The following is a 10806-nucleotide window of genomic DNA, read 5'->3' as shown; positions in this document are numbered from 1 at the left end:
AGAGCTGTTAAGCCATCGACGATAGTATCGATTCTAGGTCACCATGGTTTCTATCGATATTATCTATCGTTTAAGTTACGATAGAAGTTTGCAGCCCTGTTAAGCGGAATTCGCAAAGGTGGCAACTTTGCGAGGAATAAAATAAAGTTGAAATTTATTTTATAAATTATAAGTTTAAGCACAAACGATGGCTGCCACCCCAAGCGCCCCGGGCAAGGCCGAGATGATCGACCTGACCAAGTTGAGTCCGGAACAGCTGCTGCAGATCAAGCAGGAGTTCGAGCAGGTGAGTGCTCCGCATGTAGGTGTGCGATGAGTCAGGAGGAAGAGGAGGGAGGGGGCTCCATGGCGGAGGGGCGCCGCAAATGGCACATGCTTCATCAAACCCGCCATTTATGTGCTTCCCAGGAGATGACCAACATACAGGACTCGCTGTCGACGCTGCACGGCTGTAAGGCCAAGTACGCTGGCTCCAAGGAGGCCCTGGAGACCTTCAATTCCGATTGGGAGAACCGCGAGATCCTGGTGCCGCTGACCAGCAGCATGTACGTGCCAGGACGCGTCAAGGATCTCAACAACTTTGTCATCGACATCGGCACCGGCTACTACATCGAAAAGGTACGTCTTCCACATCCAAGCCCTACCATCTGGTTATAACATCTGTTTTTTCGACAGGATCTGGATGGCTCCAAGGACTACTTCAAGCGGCGCGTAGAGTACGTGCAGGAGCAGATCGAGAAAATCGAGAAGATCCACTTGCAGAAGACGCGCTTCCTCAACTCTGTGATCGGCGTGCTGGAGCTGAAGCAGGCGGCCGCCGCCAAAATGCTGCAGGCCCAGCAGCAATCGGCGGCCCCCCAGACCTCCTAAGACCACGCAGAACAGACACAGAAAGCATTAAATTATTAAACTTATAAACGAGATGTGTGCATTTAATTAACATAGTTTATTAAATTGTTCGGCTACTTTTTGGCTTCCTCCAGGGCCACAGTGAGAACCTTAAGCTTCTGTTCGTACGCGGACTTTAGATCCTGAAAGGGAAGTATGTATAACTAGTGCTAAGAAATATGCTGTCAGCCCAACGCACCTTGAATATCCTGGACTGGGTGTCGTACTCCGATCGCAGCTTGTCGTACACTCCCTTCGAGATGGCCAACTTCTTCTCCGTGAGCACACACTTGTCCTGCTCCGCCTTGATCCACAGCTGGCTCTTCTCCAGACGCGCCTGCGTGTGCTCACACTCGGCGGTCTTCAGCTGCAGCATGTCCTTGGTCACCTGCAGTACATCCTTAACCGTCTCCACCTGGGTCTTGAGCACGGATATCTGCTGCTCCTGCTGCTTGTTTACCTTGGTCTTCTCGAACAGCAGGGTTTTGGCTTTCAGGAGCAGTTCCTCCTGCTCTTGCCTGGACTTGGGTGCATCTGTGCCGCCCAGCATGACGGACTGCTTGAGGGACTGCTCCAGCTGGACCACTCTCTTTTTCAACCGCTCATTCTCCACCTTGGCTTCCTGCAATGAGGGTCAGTGATTGGGTGCAGGCCATGGAAACGGGTCAACTAACCTCAAAGTCTTTGCGGAGTGCCCCGATCCGCTTTCGGGACTCCTCTAGCAGCGCCTGCTTTTCGCTTTCCAACGTGAAAACCATGTCGAGCAGTTCGTTCTGCGGCTGCTCCGGCGGATGCACTTCCTCCTGACCATTGCCTGTGATATTGTTGTTTACATCGCCGCCAACGGCTCCCTCCTCGGTATTATCGGACATTTTAATGGAGAAAACTTTTTAATTCTAAAAACTCGTTGAGCAATGTGCGTTTTCCGTGCCTTTGGGTTGTGTTTTCTTTTTGTATTAATAGACCAAATAGATGCAGACGCTATTTATAGGATATCCCACTCTCCGGCTCACTCTCTGCCTGCTCTGCTCTACGCTAGATCTCTCTCCCGAAATAACAAACCATTTCCCTCCAGTTTAGTTTGCGCCTCAGCATATTCTGAAGTTCAATTTATTATACATTGAAGCGTGGATGAGAAAGGATTACTGATGTGCGGTGTTAATACAGATCGCGAGGGGCAACACAATTAAATTGTGGCTACAATCGAATGGGGCGACAATTGAAAGTGAGTGATTTGATTAAAATTAAATGCCTAAACAGAGTAGAAGAAATGTGCTTCGCTCGCAGAGGAGAATATCTAACCATCCAGCTCGCCGGCGGCGCAGGCATCGGCGTAGCTCTTGCCGCTCTTGTCCTCCGGGTTGAGCTTGATCATGTCGTCAATACGCAAAATGGTGATGGCGGCCTCCGTGGCAAACTTCAGCGACTTGATCTTGGACATGGCCGGCTCCAGAACACCAGCCTTCTTGTTGTCCCTGACCAAGCCCTCGATCAGATCCAGGCCGGTCCACTTGAGGTCCGAGCGCTCGGGCTTCGTCTGGCTGGAGTTGTGGTAGGAGCGCAGCTTGGCCACCAGATCCGTGGCATCCTTGGCCGCGTTCACGGACAGTGTCTTGGGAATGACCAAAAGCGACTTGGCGAACTCGGCAATGGCCAACTGTTCGCGGGAAGCCAGCGAGGTGGCGAAGTTCTCAAGGTAGATGGATAGGGCGGCCTCCACGCAGCCGCCGCCAGCCACCACCTTCTTGCTCTCCAGCACACGCTTCACCACGCACAGGGCGTCGTGAACGGAGCGCTCCATCTCATCACAGTAGAAGTCGTTGGGACCACGCAGGATAATGGAAGCAGCAGCACTAAAATTGGATAGGAATGTAATAAATGACCTGTATCTGCAGAATTAAATCTCCACTTACCGCGCCTTTGTGCCCTTGATGAGAATAAGCTCATCATCGCAGATGCGCTCCTGGGCCACCTCGGCGGCCTCACCCACCATAGAGGCATCGAAGCTCTCCTCGCCGTCCATGTTGGTCAGCGAGGTCAGGAAGGCGGCGCCGGTGGCCTTGGCAATGATCTTCAGATCACTCTTCTTCACGCGTCGCACAGCCATGGCTCCAGCCTCAACGAAGTACTTCATACACAGATCGTCGACTCCACCGCTGACGAGGACCACATTGACACCGGTGCCCAGGATCATGTTGATGCGCTCCTTGGTGATGTCCAGCTCGCGGGCACGGATGGCCTCCAGCTTGTCGGGGTCGTTGATTAGCACCTGGACGCCCATCTTCATCTTGGTCTTCTGCAGCGAGAAGTCCAGGCAGGCGATCTTGGCGTTGACAATCTTCTTGGGCATCTGCTGGGAGGCAATGGTGCAGTTCAGGGCGTAGCCAGGAATCAGCACGGACTCGCGGGCAGACTTGCCATGGGCCTTCAGGACATTGATGGCCTTGATCGAGTAGGCGGTCTGTCCACGGGGATCTGTGATCTTCACCGACTGAGCGGCGTCCACCACCATGGCTGAGAAAAACTCAGCGTCGGCGCCAATGATCTTGGAGCTCATCGAGGTCTTGGCAATGTTGATCAGGGAATCGCGACCCAGCTCGTCCACGGGGGCGGTCAGGTGCTCCGAGATGTACTTGCAGGCCTCCTTGCACGCAATGCGGTAGCCCGAGATGATGGAGGTGGGGTGGATCTTCTGCTTGACCAGCTCGTCGGCGTTCTTCAGCAGCTCGGCGGCTAGGATGACCACCGAGGTGGTGCCATCGCCGACCTCCTCGTCCTGCAGCTGAGCCAGCTCAACCAGGACCCTTAAAATTTATAAGTTAGTTTGTGCTCAAGGGGTTTTACTGCCCGAGAACTTACTTGGCCGCCGGGTGCTCCACCTCCAGCAGTCGCAGAATGGTGGCTCCATCGTTGGTCACTGTCACATCGCCGATGTCGTCCACCAGCATCTTGTCCAGACCCACGGGTCCCAGGGAGCTCTTCACGATGTTTGATATGGACAGAGCAGCCATAACTGAAAGGACATGGAATCACAGTTGCAGTCATAACCTCAAACTGATGGGGATCGTCTATTAGAGCTTGGAGGTTCCTGAGTTTAATTTGTGCTTTTGGTAAGCCCAATAAACTCTTATAGAACCACCCTTTCCCGATTTTGTTCCGGAACATTCCCCACGCAGAGCATGACCGCCCGATGAGTAAGAAACGTGCTCCGCCGGCAGACGCACCGCAGATGTTGACAAAAACCGGGATTCTCACCGTTCTGTGTGCGCACCGATGCGCCGGACTGGCGGGTGCCAGCAATGGACAAAGGAGAGGCCAGGGTCGACATTTTCTTCTGGGCTTCGGCGACTTTTAATAAAAAACGAGATAAATCAAATACGCTGAAAACCGCACGTTAAACCGCCTGACTCACTTAGTAGAGATGCAAGAAAATCGATATCACTTTCGATAGCATCTGTGTCTTTTAAAAAGGGCGATACTTTGATGTGTTTTTTTTAAACATAGAGGTTTTCATCAAATAATACAATTTATACATTTATTTAATAAAATAATCGCCTAAGTAAGTTATATTTATTCTTAGTTAATAAAATCCTGGTTGATAAAATTGTAAACCATCTTCAAGTTATCGACGTTTATCGATACCTTCGATTGTTCCCCTACCAGCCCTGGTTACAAATATAGCTGTAACGTATATTTAAATTTGGGTGGTTCATCTTTCGGATTATTGAGGTTTCGGCTCTGCCAAATATGGTTCCAAAAGTAATAAAAGAGCAACAGCAAAAACGATTAACGATTCTGACCTTATTTTATAGCGTAAAACATCCTTTGGCGTCTAAAACTTAAATATAATCGTTAGGTACGTAGTAGGCTGTGAAGTTTATTTCGTTGTGGAAGTCTTGTCGACCTTAGACTTTCCTCATTCCTTTTCTAGAGCTCAACGATTCAAAGTCAAAAACCAGGTTTCCGTAATTCTTATAAATAATTTTATTAGTGTACAAATTTTTGTGTAAGTTTTGAGAAATTCAAAATCTATTTTTACCTCTACTAAAGTTAAAAGCATTTTTAGAAACAATGTCATCCTGTGGAGCTCGTCCGAAGAGACCCTTGACTGCCTACTTGTTGTGGTTGAACTCTTACGGGCGCGAACTCATCAAATCGGAGCACCCCGAGTTCAAGGTCAAGGAGGTGGCTGTCCGGGCCGGTGAATTGTGGCGCAGCATGGCCGCTGAAGATAAGTCCGTGTGGCAGGAGTCTGCGTCCGTGGCAATGGCGAAATACAAGGAGGACGTGGAGCAGTGGAAGTTCCAGGTGGAACTGCAGATGCATGACGTTCCAGCCCCTTCGCCCTCAAAATTCCCGAACTCTTCAGACCCGGAAACCCTCTTTGTGTACGACAGCAGGGATAAAACTTTTTCTCCGATCTGCAGGGATTGTTACTTAAAGTCGCCGGGTTCTAACTATAGGTCGTCCTCCTAATACTCTTCTAAATTATTGCGTTGGTTCGTCTCGCCTCAAAATGAGAAATTCTTACAACCGGGAATTTAAATTAAATTAAATAAAAATAAATTTAATTTAGATTTGACTTCAAAGAGAAACGAAATATTTTTTTACTGGTCTTGCATAAGTGATTTTATGCCAAAAGTGTTGCTTTACACTATGTGAGTTCAAATGTATAATCAAATATACAATGTATAGTAGTCGCCTTTGCACACCCTCATCGTGCGCTTCGTCACTATGTGAACCGCCGTCCATAGTGATAGAGAAATCATATATGGTTAAATATTTCAAAAACATTTGTTTCTTTAAAAAAAATTCTTAAAAATTATACCCAACAGTATCTAAACGTAAATTGATCGAGAGAACAATTGCAAACTAAACTAATCCAATATAAATACAGATATTTAGGTTAATAAAAACAAAGTCATTATTAAAATTTATTAAATATATCAAACTGTTAATATTAAATTATTCTTAGTATTCTATCTGTGCAAAAATGATGCGCCACCGCTTAAACACGCTATTAAGCTTGTGATAACAGAATCCACTTTTGGGAATTTTTGCTGTGCTAAAATTCGGTGTCTTCCTCAGACATAAATACGGTCATCGATGTTCAGTCAGTCGAACCGTAGTGCAGAGCAGGTCGGATTCATTTGATCAGTGTCTTTCCGGTGCTCCCGACGTCCCAAAGAAATGAAGTCGATCACTTTATTTTTAACTTTGTCGGTTTTGCTGTCGGCAAAGCTGAGCCTCACCGAGGCAGCCTCACCGAGGGACTATTACCAGATTCTCCAGCCCGTCGTCGCTCACTTCAAAGAGTTCAAGCAGAAGGCCGACCAAAACCACAACCTGAATTGGAAAATAGCTGACTTGCAAGAGAACATTAAACTTCTAAAAAGTGAGCTAGCAGCGGCTGATGCCCAAATCACAGTGAAAAGAGACATCATAAGTGTACAGGATGAAAAAATCCGCAACTTGCTGCAAAGCAAAACCGTGAATTTGTTACACGAAAATATTAAGAACTTGCAGGATGCGCTAAAAATGGCCCAAGGTGAAATTGTAAGCCAAAGTGTATTGTTAAACAACCAATTTGAGAAAAGCACGGCGGAAAAGGAGCTGCTAAAAAACCAAATCGCGGGTCTAAGTGAGCAACTGCAGAACTTGAACCGTGAGTGGGAAGTCGCTAAAGGTGTCATCAAAACGAACCAGGAGGCCATCACGTCAAAAAACGAGCAAATCCAGAGTCTAAGTGCACTGCTCAAAATCAAAGACAGTCGCATTGACGAGTTAAAGGCTCAGATTTTGCTCAAGGACGACGAAATCTCTAGCCAAAAGGCGAGGCTAGAGCGCATACAAGATTTTCTTGCTGGAGTAAATCTGGAGTAATCTGATTTTGAGTGTTGTAACCATAACGCTTGTAAGTATTTTTAACTTGTTTAAAATTATGTGAACTGAAGAACTTAAAAAATTGTTTTTATTCATTTTTCCATGTAGGCGTAACCAGATTATCACTTGGAAGCGACTGAAGACATCGGTTTGAAAAATACTTGGGCTTCCCTAGCCGCGTTAAAGTGCATACCCAATAAATCCAATAATTTTATAAAGTTAATCGATTACCTCAGACAAAATATGAATTGTAAAATTTCCAAAAAAATGCCTGTATCAAGGTTTTTAATAAACGCATTTCGAATAAAAGCATATTAATACGTATGTATGTAGTATCACAAAAGTAATAATCAACCGAAATGTGGCGCAGGCCAAAGATCAAGACAATAATTTAAATTATATATTTTGTTTTTTCACAGAATTTAATTTCTACACATTACCATTCATTTCGACAAATCATGCAATCATGCATTTAACTTTAGAAAGTTGGGAATGGTTATTGTAAATGCACAATCAGTTCCTGGATTCGAATTTCTGAATATCAAAGTGTCACGCCTATTTTCAGGCGCTGAGATTTTTTACTCGAAACAATTTATTGTTTTATGCGGAAAAGTTGCTGTTTTTGTTTACAATCTGTGGTTGTGAACAACTCAATTATTCAGTAGAGTAACAGAAATCTGATATTAACGTTTCTAGTGTTTTACTTGATGTTAGATAGTTTAATATTGACTGAGTTTTCGTCCAAAAGCGTAGATACTTATTTTATCACAACAAGTGCGCAAAGTAATCATTGCCTTTGGTTTTCAGTTTGGCTTTTCATTGCAAAACAAGTCATTAGATTTTATTATTTTCGCAGAATTGTTATTAAATGATTTTCGTCTAGAAGCGTGGATACTTGTTTTATCACTACAAGCGCGCAAGGAAATCTTTGCTTTTGGTTTTCACTTTGTTCCTTGCCTGCTGTTTTAGCCAAAAGCTAATTCAGCTTTTTGTTTTCCGTGCCGGCACGTCGTGCAATGTTTTTGCTCTGGCTGGTTTTTCCTGCTCCTTGCAATTAAAGCTGCCAGCTCTTGCTACTTTTTTCCTTCCCTCCTGTCGGCTCTGCCTTTGGCTCTGAGAACCAAGACTGAGTGTCTTAACAATTTAGGGCGCTATAATAGCACATAAAAATATATGCAAGAGTAAAATTGTTGCAAAAAAGTAGTGTCGCTTTTCACTTATATAGCCCCAAAAAAATGTCACAAAAATTTAAACAAATTATGTATAATTATAAAACTTAAGTCATTATCAAAAAACTCATATGTATGCTTTTATTATTTTCTTGTAATGAGTTTTTAAAAATATTAATTAGGTTTTAAAAGTTTTTCTAAAAAATAGGTCTTGTATGGCTTAGATGTGCTATTATTTTGACAGCTATTATTTTGCCTGACTTTGGTGTATGCCAATATGTGAACCTACACACTTACATGGCCACAGCTGATAATTGCAGTGGAGAAAACGGCAATGCCTCCTGCAATAAAAGTCACAATGGCGACAGCTCACGACACATTGCCGGCGACCCACCCCCACCCCCACCGTCCCCGCTTTCGCCTTTCTTCCTTTGCCCGATGTGTGTGTTTGGGTGTGGGCGTGATTGACGGCCGGCGGGCTTTCCCAGTGGAAAGCCAGTGCCGTGGCTGTAGTTATTGTTGAATTCAATTTGCCGTAAATGTATTGTTGGCCTGGCTCGGCGCTCGGGACTTGTGGTCGCTTCTGTTGCCTTTGGTTACAGCTCATTAGCAGCAGCTCACTTGCACACAGTGTGTAATATCACTCAACCACTTTTCCGAGCAAGCGCAGATAACCTTGGGTTAACTTAAGTTCAAAAGCAACGTTCGCCCCAAAAAGGGGTTATAGGTATAATGGATGTAAGCTAGTTAATACATCTTTAAGGAAATGTAGCCCAAAACAATGCAGTATTACCAACAACTAGCCATGTTGACAGAACATTCTATAACAATTATAGATAGTATTTCTATATTTGGTAAAATATTGTTATTTCCAATGAACAATGATTAATGGAAGTCAATATATTTTGTATCAAAGGTAGCTTCGGAAAGTCGATGTGGTTTTACACTGGCAAACTAAATGGATTAGAAAGATTAATACTAATATATTGCATCATACTTACCTTGAAAGATATGACCAACATTGTAATTCCATCTTTTAGCATAATAAAACTCAGAACACCCATCGTATAATACCTTTTAATTGACTTTTTTCAAAGGTCCTTGTAATATTCGAACATTTAACAGTTCATTAACCAATTTAGGACACAATAATTTTGTATCTAAAGGTTTAATAATCGAGACCTGCCCGTACAAGCCACAGCCATTAAGTCCGACTGAGTGCAAACAATTCCGATTGATTTATTGTCGCAATGGTTAATACGATTAAGCGATGGTGTGTACAGTGCGAGTGAAACAAAGGCCCAGTGTTCGGTGGCCATCACAATGGGTCTCACCTGTACTTCTTTGAAAGGGAGTGTGTGTGTGTGAATTACGCCATAGCACATGTGTGCGAGGGCTTTAATTGCCAGTCGGTTGGGCTCAGTTTGTCTCGCCGAGTCCTGCGGCCGAGGAAGTGGATGAGGATGGGGAAGTGGATGTGGATGTGGTTGGGATTTATGCTTGTTCTACATGCATGTTGTACAAACAATTCAGCTGTAACTGCGACACACACTCGCTGGCAAGCCTGCCTCAACACTCACACGGGCGCACACGTACGATGGGGACTCGGTATGCGTGCAGGACGACCTCCATTTAACACCAAACGTGTCATTTGTGGCCATTTGCTGGCGGTACGTATGTAGGTTTAAATGTGCTCTGCTGCCTGGCTGCTTTACGAGGCTCTGGCTGCGTTTTGTGGTCTATTAAGTGGCTCGCACTAAACCAAAAAATCATCTTTATGCGGCGTGTGCAACACGGCGTATGAGCGTTATGCCTCAAGTGAGCAACAAGCGCCGCCGAATGTATGCCATACTTTCACCGTAAAGCTTAAGTTCCCATTGGATGGCCAGTAAAACGCCTGAGTGCTTTGGTTAACATGGAAGGGAGTGAGCATTTACTATGTGTATAAACTAAAGTTCATTAAAAGTAAAATCTGAGTACATCTCGAAAGTGAGAGCACAAAGTTGTGATACACTTCCCTCGGCGAGGCAGTAAAACAAAAGGTTTTATTTAGCATAGGCACACAAACTACTTACCTGGCACAATGGTCTATCTGGATCCACAATTTTAGGGCTCTTATTAATCCAGCTCTTCTGAATTGACACACCTGTAATACCCCCGACCGAAGAGTATAATAAAAGCAGTGAGGGATAAAGCAGCTTTACAGCAAGGGATGATAAGGAGAAGAGCCTCAGCTACTGGTAGAAAGTATATCTGAGCAAGTTGGAAGGTTCAGATCTTTCAATATATATATAATAATGTTTCATTTTCAAATATTAAGTTGAATTACGTTTGTCTGGCGATAAGAGTACAACAAAAATGTATTAAAGGGGATGAAAAAAAAAACAAAAAGGTTCCAGAGGGTAAATCCCCGCACTGATATGATGAGTTGAGAGTACCAAAACACTGAAATAGGTACAGCCACTTGGCCACCGCTCAGCACTGTGCTCGAAGAAGATGTTTACGACCCTGCCCGCTGTGCATGCAACAGGGGCGCAGGCGGCGGGTCCGGCGGAGAAAGCTGAAATGTCGACGGCTTCGCCTACGCCAGAGATAAAGGCGTCCAAGAAAACTTTCTCCCGCCGCCGGAACCGAGGCGAAGCAACAGTGGAACACCGAGCCAAGGCAACAGACACCGCCTGCCGCATGTATGGGTTGCAAGAAGCTGTCTATCTGAGCTAAGCCCGCTCCCGGTTATGTGAGTGTATTAAAAGCACATAAAAAGCTGGCCAGGAATAGCCATGCCCGGTGGCCCGGTGGCCCGGTGGCCTGGCACGGCTTTGCGGAAAAGTGAGCAGCTCGACGAGCTGAGCGATGCACAGATAAA

At 45.2% G+C, this 10806-nt stretch overlaps 4 protein-coding genes across 5 annotated transcripts; 2 read left to right on the top strand and 2 right to left on the bottom strand.

The window, feature by feature from the left end:
* The first annotated feature begins 94 nt into the window (after positions 1–94).
* LOC108031084 (probable prefoldin subunit 5) lies at positions 95–997 on the top strand. Its single transcript, XM_017104290.2, has 3 exons — positions 95–286; positions 409–618; positions 676–997. Exons 1-3 carry the CDS (start codon positions 188–190, stop codon positions 868–870), a joined length of 504 nt encoding a protein of 167 aa, XP_016959779.1. The 5' UTR covers positions 95–187; the 3' UTR covers positions 871–997.
* LOC108031083 (uncharacterized) lies at positions 928–1850 on the bottom strand. The gene is made up of 3 exons (XM_017104289.3): positions 1563–1850; positions 1088–1510; positions 928–1031 (listed from the first exon to the last, which is right to left on the bottom strand). Exons 1-3 carry the CDS (start codon positions 1758–1760, stop codon positions 963–965), a joined length of 690 nt encoding a protein of 229 aa, XP_016959778.1. The 5' UTR covers positions 1761–1850; the 3' UTR covers positions 928–962.
* A 108-nt stretch (positions 1851–1958) lies between these two features.
* Positions 1959–4314, bottom strand: LOC108032093 (T-complex protein 1 subunit alpha). Its single transcript, XM_017105919.2, has 4 exons — positions 4144–4314; positions 3748–3901; positions 2802–3692; positions 1959–2741 (listed from the first exon to the last, which is right to left on the bottom strand). Exons 1-4 carry the CDS (start codon positions 4214–4216, stop codon positions 2186–2188), a joined length of 1674 nt encoding a protein of 557 aa, XP_016961408.1. The 5' UTR covers positions 4217–4314; the 3' UTR covers positions 1959–2185.
* Positions 4315–4746: 432 nt separating this feature from the next.
* Positions 4747–7085, top strand: LOC108031280 (mobility group protein 1B). 2 transcript variants are annotated; one of them, XM_017104523.3, is made up of 4 exons: positions 4747–4894; positions 4955–5546; positions 5977–6802; positions 6880–7085. In XM_017104523.3, the coding sequence occupies exon 2, from the start codon at positions 4960–4962 to the stop codon at positions 5362–5364; it is 405 nt and encodes a 134-aa protein (XP_016960012.1). In that variant the 5' UTR covers positions 4747–4894; positions 4955–4959; the 3' UTR covers positions 5365–5546; positions 5977–6802; positions 6880–7085. The 2 variants fall into 2 exon arrangements, with proteins under 2 accessions (XP_016960012.1, XP_050744982.1); XM_050889025.1 differs by lacking the exons at positions 4747–4894; positions 4955–5546 and having other exon boundaries at positions 6003–6802.
* The last annotated feature ends 3721 nt before the right edge of the window (positions 7086–10806 follow it).

This window comes from Drosophila biarmipes, chromosome 3R, assembly GCF_025231255.1.
Source record: "Drosophila biarmipes strain raj3 chromosome 3R, RU_DBia_V1.1, whole genome shotgun sequence".
Taxonomy (NCBI): domain Eukaryota; kingdom Metazoa; phylum Arthropoda; class Insecta; order Diptera; family Drosophilidae; genus Drosophila; species Drosophila biarmipes.
The sequence above is the reverse complement of the archived record's forward strand: the minus strand, read 5'-3'. Positions and strand labels throughout refer to the sequence as shown.